Source organism: Seriola dumerili, unplaced genomic scaffold (assembly GCF_002260705.1).
Source record: "Seriola dumerili isolate Sdu_G_001 unplaced genomic scaffold, Sdu_1.0 BDQW01000226.1, whole genome shotgun sequence".
Classification (NCBI taxonomy): Eukaryota; Metazoa; Chordata; class Actinopteri; order Carangiformes; family Carangidae; genus Seriola; species Seriola dumerili.
In genome coordinates this window covers 2,514,362-2,522,899 of record NW_019174481.1, presented here as the reverse complement: position 1 = coordinate 2,522,899, position 8,538 = coordinate 2,514,362, and the positions used below count along the sequence as shown (strand labels likewise).

The 8,538-nt window shown below is 40.8% G+C and overlaps 1 protein-coding gene across 1 annotated transcript; it reads right to left on the bottom strand.

Annotated features, from left to right (window-relative positions):
• Positions 1 to 2,564: 2,564 nt before the first annotated feature.
• LOC111229072 (Krueppel-like factor 13) lies at positions 2,565 to 6,510 on the bottom strand. The gene is made up of 2 exons (XM_022755236.1): positions 5,744 to 6,510; positions 2,565 to 4,048 (listed from the first exon to the last, which is right to left on the bottom strand). The coding sequence occupies exons 1-2, from the start codon at positions 6,246 to 6,248 to the stop codon at positions 3,804 to 3,806; spliced, it is 750 nt and encodes a 249-aa protein (XP_022610957.1). The 5' UTR covers positions 6,249 to 6,510; the 3' UTR covers positions 2,565 to 3,803.
• Positions 6,511 to 8,538: the final 2,028 nt, after the last annotated feature.

Below are 8,538 nucleotides of genomic sequence, written 5' to 3'. Positions count from 1 at the left end.
TGTCATCAAGCCACATTCAGTGATATGAACAAACAGATTTGGACTGAGCTCTTTCAATCAATATCTGCAGTGAAGTGACAGTCTACAGGTATTCTTACATTTTAATAACGCTTCTCAGCCTCTGCCCCAGCCAGCAGTGACTCTTTCCCTTGGTAACTTAAACAGCTGCTGAGCTTTAATGACAGGGACTGTTGGTGCAGGATTTATCCAGTAGATTCATTTACCACTGTCTATTAACAACAGAAGTTCATTGAGGCAGGGAAACAGAAACTCTGTTGCTACACAGGTAGTAGTGATGTTGCATATACAGACAATAGAAGGACAAGGCTACATAACAGACCATCTAGCTGATAAAAACTGAAACCCAAGGCTCAATGGCTTTATAGGAATTTCTGAAAGATAGGTTGGATGGATGCTGTACAGATACCGCAAAGGAAAGAAAAAATCTGTGAGGTATGTTCTTCTTGTGATATTATAGCTTTGAGACCCGGGCAGAGTCTGAGTGAAAAGACACTTCCATCTGTTAGAAAAGATGGAAGGATATATTTCCATTTGACAACGTAGAAAACAGGTATATTGTGTGTGTTCCTTTGTTAAACAGTCCATGTGTTCAAGGTTACTGCCAGCAGCAACCAAAAACTGTCAACAGATTGAACCTCTGAGGAAATGTGTACAAAATTCCAAAGCATGGCATTCACTACAATGAGTACAGTTCCTGTTAAAATGAACAGATCAACAGTGAAATGGCATATGAAGATGGTTTGACGTATGAAGAGGGAAGACGTGTGAAGATGTTCTCTTTGATCTTAGTGTGGAGGAAACAAAGTCGTCAGATCTGGGAGCAACGAATGACGTATGTCCCATCCAGAAAATTAAATCAAATTCATTTCAAAATTCAAATTAAACAAATTCCACAACATGAGATGGCCTGGATGACTAAGCAAACACTAAAATAAACAAAAGTAAAAACAACAACTACCCAGTTCTTTTATCACGCTTTCTAAAGCACTTGGACAAAAAGGCAGTTTTACAAACCATTGGTTATTAACACATTAGCAAAGTTCCACAGTGCTTTCTTGTAGAAGCATAGTAACAGTGCAAGCCATTACACTATTCAGCCAAATACACCTGTAAGAAAAAAGTGCCATATTGCATAATGAGTATTTGTAATGAGCCCAGAGGAGAGCATATATACCTATACAATGATTCAACTGTAAACATGGTGCAAAGTAGTTATGACATAGTTTAAGGCTTTCAGAGTTTCCTGAAGAATTGTTGTTCACTGAGATAAAGGAATATGTACATGAGTTGGACAAACAGTGTGGAAACATTAAAAAAAAGAAAAGATTCAACCTCTCTAGAATCAGACCTGGACACTGCATGTACTCCAATAGATTTTAAATATCTACTTTACATGAGGTTTGCTTGATTCTGTTAAACGTGAAAATAATTTTTCTGTAATAATTCCTAAAATACATGAGGTTTGTTTTGGCAAGATAGGAATATTGAGGTTCCAGCTTGCTCTAATGTACTAAAGTATTTTAATAAATCCTCATTTGTGTTTGTTTTTTCCAGCATAGTACCAAACCTTTATAACAGCGGCAATTTTAATTTATCAAACACAAATGTAATAACATCATTAATGGCTGCATCCCATTTAGAAGTGTCTGCCTACAAGTACTGTGCATGCTGGTTCAATGGCACACCTGCAGAGAACAGAGCCATCGTTATCGTTAGTTACACCTGTGCTTCTGCTGCTTTGACAAGTTATAACGTCCTCCACAATAAAGGTCTACTGGTATTAGTTCTCCTAAATGGGGACAGACTGACCATGTTTAAATTACTTTGATATATTTTATACAAATTTTGATCCCAACACAGAGTTATAATAGGGATTATTTTTTCAACGCTAGTTAAGACCGCAGTTTGTCGGCTGTTGAAACTCAAACCGTGTAAAGAAACCTCTTGCACACCTGATCCTGAAAAATATGTTCAGCCATCTGGCTCCACACCCCTGATGAGTGGGGTGAATTCTTTTACTTTGAAGGCAGCGAGCTGAATATCAAGCTCAACTCATGTCATCTTTTTCCCCCTAAATATTTTGATATTATCACATACACTTTTCCCAGTTCTGTCGCTAACAAAAATGTAAATTAAAAAACAAAAACAAAAAACATACACACTGACACTCACAGGCAATACCATCCTATCAAGCGTATACTGTTACCCCTAATATAAGGACTACAATTCATCACGTATTAATTCTGCTGCTAGTAGCTTTACCATGTTTCTACATTAAAAGCTTAAAGCTTATATACATTTGCATCAGTATTAGACATAATACTACTGTGTATTATGTGTCAGCATTTCATGAATGATTACTGATCAAGCCTCAAGGATGGCGTGCAAACAGCTCCTCTACAGTGAAGTTTGATCCACTTTCTGGCAAAATTAATATTTGATCTATTGTTAAATTCAATATTAAAGAAAATATTGACAAATATCACCTCAATGTTGTTTACTAATGCAAAAAAAAAAAAAAAAAAAAAAAAAAATATCAAGGAATGTGTCACCACTAAAACTTTGAATATGGACTGGCAAAGCTAAAAACAAACAAACAAAAAAAGCTAAAAAGCTTCTAGTCACTGCTTCGCTACCTAACATCACAATATTGTGCTACTCATGGTAAATAAATGGTACTGAAGAGTACAACAATAATCAGCAAATTAACCACAAGAAAACAGAGGAGTTTTGGCCGATGATGAATGTGCAGATTTGTACAGAAAACGTGAAAAATCCCTGCAATTTGTGAAAGTGTTTCAGTTTGAGAAAATGAGGTTATGTTTAGGGTTGGGTTTATTTTACCGAATAAAATCTGCTTCATGATTCCGATTCTTATCGAACCCTGATTAAGAAAGAAAACCAGAATATGTGGAAAGCAAAAACCACATTTATTTTTACAAGGTTTTGACTGATAAACTTTTTTTTTTTTTTTTGGTTAAAAGAAAGACAAATATATATTCTCTGTTTGCCATGCAAACTTGAATTGGTTTTAAAGTAGTTTTTACTTTCTGAAGCATTAATAAATGGCTTTTCAGAATTTTTGCATCAGTCTGATAGGCACCTTGATTTGTCCAGCATTTAATTCAGAGGACAAACCAAAAACTGACATTCCCATCTGGTTATTTAATCTATAAAACGTTTCACCATTGAATTTCAATATGTTATCACACAGGATATTAAAATGCTCTGCATTCTTACATCATGTCGTCATATTAGAATGACTTTCCTCCCTCACATATATTTATTTTCATACAGTGATTACATTTCATTGTATTATTAGTCTTTTGTGAAGCGTAGTTTCACTTTTGAAACCTAGCCCCAGTCTGCCACATTGTAAACAACATACACGTGCTTTGATACACGTGTAACTTGCAATGTAAATGGAAGTGCAGTAAGTCCAGACTCTGCTTTCAGGAAACGATAAGTGGAATCGAAAAGCACATTTGTTAACAAATCCTCAGTTCTTATAGATTTGAAACGTTCTCAATACCCAACCCTAGTTATGTTGAGTAGGTGGATAGTGGTCACATGACTCATCTGTGTGGATGGAGAGATGAGGCTACTTCCCTCTCACATCCAGCTCTGTGTGTGTTCGCTTGTGTATGTGCACATTTACAGTACAACATAACAATGCTCAATCCTAATCAGTGGATCTGATTGTAGCTGGTTAACTTGAAACCACTGACATCTTCTGTGCTCTGCTGACCCCAGTACACAGGAAACCCCCATCCCAAACCATCCTAATGGTGCACAGCTGGGCTGGAAGCAGAGGATGTGCCCTTGTTGCGTCCCAACATGGAGGGCTGGAAGTCAGGATGACGGCGGGCGTGCTTGATCAGGTGGTCGCTGCGCATGAAGCGCTTGTCGCACAGTGGGCACAGGAAGCGTTTTTCTCCTGTGTGGGTGCGGGTGTGGCGTGCAAGCTCATCGGAGCGGGCAAACTTCTTCTCGCAGTCAGGCCAGGTGCATGGGAATGGTCTCTCACCTGCAGCATGGACACAGATGAGAGCAGGGTTAACCATTAAGCACCATGTCATTGACCGCTTACAATACAACTTTGAGTCACCAAGTTTACGTTACAAGCATGCAAAAGATTTGTTTAATGACTAAAAACATGTTAGAAGCAGTAACAGGAGACTTGATTAGTGCAAAGCAGTGTTGCTCACCATTTTGCCTATAAAATGTCAGAAGATATGTATAAATCCAAGGTGACATCTTGTTTTTTCTGACCAACAGCGCTAAACTGCAAAATATTTGCTTTCTATTACATAACACAAAGAAATACAGTAAATCCTCGCAACTAAGAGATGGAAACCAGGGAATGTTGAGCTAGTTTGGCTTTGAAAATGACTAAATGACTGATTATCAAAATAGCTGTCGATTAATTCTACACTGACCTACTGATCGATTAATTAACAAATCTCTTCAGCTCCAAGATATGCAATTTATGTATATGTAACAGCTGGGTAGCTGGATTCATACTTCAAAGAACAGTTTGAATAAATACATAGATTGTGACATGAATCTACAGCCTGCATTTTTTTTATGGAATATGGTGGAGACAAAAAATATTAATCTCTACATAGTTAAATACGTGACAAAACATTTCTAGGATTTAGATTCTCCAGATTAGTCTTCATAAGCTACTAGTAGCCTTAATCTCTTGCAGGCAACAGAGTCAAACCCCGATAAGCGAGTAGGATGCTCGGTGCCATTTTCAAGATCACAAAGCCAAGCCACGTTGTTGTTGTAGGACTCTTTGAGGGCGTTCCCACCAGAGTTCCTTTGAGCCGTTTCCTGCCCTTAATCCGTTTGCGCCTGCTCAGTGACCCCGAACACACGAATTCCCCTCATTTTGCGAAATAAAAAAAAATAATCACATGAACATTTTAACTACGTGCCACAGAGCTCCGCTATCATTCTCACGGGTGGGCCTGTTTCCAACTAAATCTAGCTTTTAACATCGTGCCAACACACGATTGCGATCTAAAGTAACAAAACGGATTGTTAAGTGATTCGAAACAACATATTCTGCCATATTGCCTCAGCAAACACCCAAAAACTAATGAAAAGGTGTAGTATATCACACTCAGGGCTGACGCATCCACTATCGGACGCGCCTCCCTCTACAGCTCTCCCTCATACGGTTTATTAAAAATGCTGCAGATAAAGCCCATGTGAGCTCATCAGCAGACCCCCACGAAGAAGATGTGATGCCCACAAAAAAAACGATGAGCCAAACATCGAGCACTTGCTGCTACCATCAACAGGAGAGGCTGTGTCCGACAATGAACTCTCTGCCCCCGACGTTAAGGTTTCGTCTTACGTTCATTTCATATGCAAATCTAATCGGGAGGAAGACCTTCGTCACCGGTTTTAACGTCCAGCCCAGTTCTTTTGTTAGTTTACTTCTTTGTCAGAGACTCTGAAGGGGAGTCTTTCTGTACGTCCCTCTTTGTTTGGCCACGTTATTTAACCAAGTCGGGGGTAAATGAGGAAAAAACAGCCACCACCATGCTGCTATGAACTAATCCCATTGAGTACAACATAGCTTCCCACATTAGCTGATATAATGGTCATAACAATATGGGTGCGAATGTCACCGACAAAGCAGAAGTTGAGGACAAAGTTTATATTTAGGTGTAGCTACACAACGTGTGAGCTTTTGTTGTCTCCATACCTGTGTGTGTCCGGATGTGTGCCTTCAGGTGGGACGATTTCCCGTAAACTCTGTCGCATCCGTCAAAAGTGCACTGATGTCGCTTCACCGGGGACCGCGGGGCCCCCACGCCTCCTCCTCCTCCTCCCCCCCTCAGCTGCTGCTGCTGTCCGGGGACCGGGGTGGCGGAGGGTGTCATGGTAGGAGTGGTTGGGTCGGACAACGTGGTGTAACCGCTCTCTCCACATGATGAGTTACTGTTCTCCGAGTAGGCCGACATGGGGCGGAACTTACCGTGCAGGTCGGTGAGGATACCGGCCACCGCCAACATGTTCGCCCCCTCCAGCCCCAGAGTCTCCCGCACTTCCCTATCCTCTCTCGACCCGTCGGGCTCCCCAGGGAGCAGGCCCACCATGGCCGGCTGGCTGGCGGGGACGACCGGGGTGGGTCTATGCAGGACAGGACCGCTAGATATCGATACCAGACACTCGGCAGCGAAATAATCAGACGATGCAGTCAACGACATCGTTATCTGCTTTGCTTTGTTGGCTTTAGCTAGAAAAAAAATAACGAAAAAAAATCCGCCAGGAGGGGCTAACGGTAGTCTGATCCCGACCTCGTTTTCATCAAACTCGTCGAACTAACCGTTCCCAGTTGAGCCTTGAAACCGCCATACAGCGTGTCAGTAGTTTGAGAATTACAAAGTAAGTCAAAGAGAAGGCACAAAAATTAATAATAATGTACTAAAACCGTGTTAATACCTCTGGCCCAACATGCGTGCACCTCTCCGTCTGACGGTTCATTGTGTCTGAGCCTCAGAGTAGCCGGTCAAACCTACGCCCCCCCAGGATGCATTCAGGGACTATCAGTGAAAATGTTTTGGAGGTGTTTATCCGTTTGAATCTCTGTAAAGGCCAAATCAGTGCTTTTATTTTGTTGTTACTGTAACTGCAATATCGATTTGCTAAGTGATACATTTAACGTAATGCCCTAAAGCAAGTCACAAATCGCACTATCAAGCACAAATGGAAAAATCTGTCACCTAGTTGTGCTATTTAAGTGTATTTTACATATTACCAAGGAATATTGTTTTATATTTTCGCATTCTAAACTATATTTGCCATAATTAATGTAACAAACTAACCTACCTCTACTATCTGAAGACCTGAAAGTTTGGGTGAAAGCGAGTTAACAGTATTTTTCAAATGGAGTTCTTAAATACTACTTTTCCAAGTGCTTGAATGCAGCGTCACTCGGCGGCACGCACTATCTGACGTCGGAAGCTCGGGCGTGGACCGCGGCGGGTGCATCTTGGAAAGTAGGTGGCAGGCAGCTTGGGTAATGATGGGGGGAAGGAGATTGGGATGAAAGGCTTGTTGGATAATTTAACTTGAGCCCAGTCAAACGCTGGAGAACGTGGCTGAGTGGTGGAGGGCTTTTCAGTTCAGTGGGCCGTGATAACTCCACCGAATCTCCACTTTTTCATTTCTTTTTATCCATAAGACACAGACACTAGATGTCTCTCCCCTCGTTTGCTTACCTCTCTCAACTGTACTTGTTTGTCTTCAGAAAAGTCTGAATCTGCCTTTAAGAGGTTAGAACCCATATTGGTTGTGTGGTTTATTGATTATGGTCATATTGACAGTGTGTGTGTGTATCCTCCAAACAAATCTATTTAATTGTAGGGGTGGTATAATAGCATAAACACTTTGGTTGTTATTTCATGCTTTGTTTTGTTGTGCTGTTTTTTGTACTATATTGAAAGGTGTTCTCATTGTCCACTTCTTCATAATGCACCTTGCTATATGGTCTAACTATGTCTCAGACTGGATATCTGCTGCCTGCCCCCTTTAAACTGTTTAACTTTCCTTCAATAAACAGAATTTTCTCCCCATATGAGGCTCATGTTTAATGTCTGTCCAAGTCAATGAGAGTATAGGAAAACCTCATTTTTTATGAGGCCCTGTGCAGTGTCAAGTGATTGGCTCAGTGGATGTTTGTAGCTTCAGTCTGGAAGGTATTTCCTGATTGGTTGCTGTGAGCAGTATGGGTCACTGTGGAAGCCCACGTACAAGTGTGGTCATTCAGTGGCTGTGAACAGTGCTTGGTTTTCATCTCACTTACATGTGGAGGCTCGGAGGCAGCCAGACCTGCAGTGACTTGGGGTTGCTATGGCTGTGTCCTTATTATGGCTTCATTGTCTACATGTTATACTGATTTTCCTCCTGCTACATGGTGAGTTTTATGGCTTTTGATGTGAGATATGTGAATTCTTAATGTGTCATTTTCCCACTGAAAACACATTCAACTGGTGTCACGATGACATGACTGTGAGTGTTACAGATGTATAGAAGTTGAACAAGATTTCTTTGAAAAAGTTATATTATTTGTCAGCAATTCTGAGATGTTTGTACCTGACTCTCTGTGCAGTAGGTGATTGCTTTCAGGTGGAACCAAATCTCTGTGATTCAAGTTGTGCTGGTGAGAATTTTGTTTGTTGCTCCCTTTAATGCACGTCACATCTGATGCATGCTAATTGACAAATACATCCATAATACGTTTTGTTTCTTTTCTGTGTTGATTAGCAAATCACAGGATTTTCCGCAATGATTTTTTTTTTCTTTTTTTGATTTTTTATTGTATAATTTCATGTCCACAGGGCTTCCTACCCCTGACTTGTCCTTTCAGAGAGGGGTGAGGTATACTTACAGGTATAGCACGACAATTACCACCACCCTTCATGGCTCCAATGCTGGCAGGAATGGACTGGCTTTGGACTGTGTGGTTGATATTGATGTGGTCTCCAAGTGTCACCT

What these genes read in the sequence shown, in the direction of transcription:
- LOC111229072 (XM_022755236.1), bottom strand. Translation starts at nt 6,248, where the DNA reads ATGTCGTTGACTGCATCGTCTGATTATTTCGCTGCCGAGTGTCTGGTA. An exon ending in ACACATCCGGACACACACAG is followed by an intron (nt 4,049 to 5,743) that starts GTATGGAGACAA and finishes TCCATGCTGCAG; the next exon opens with GTGAGAGACCATTCCCATGC.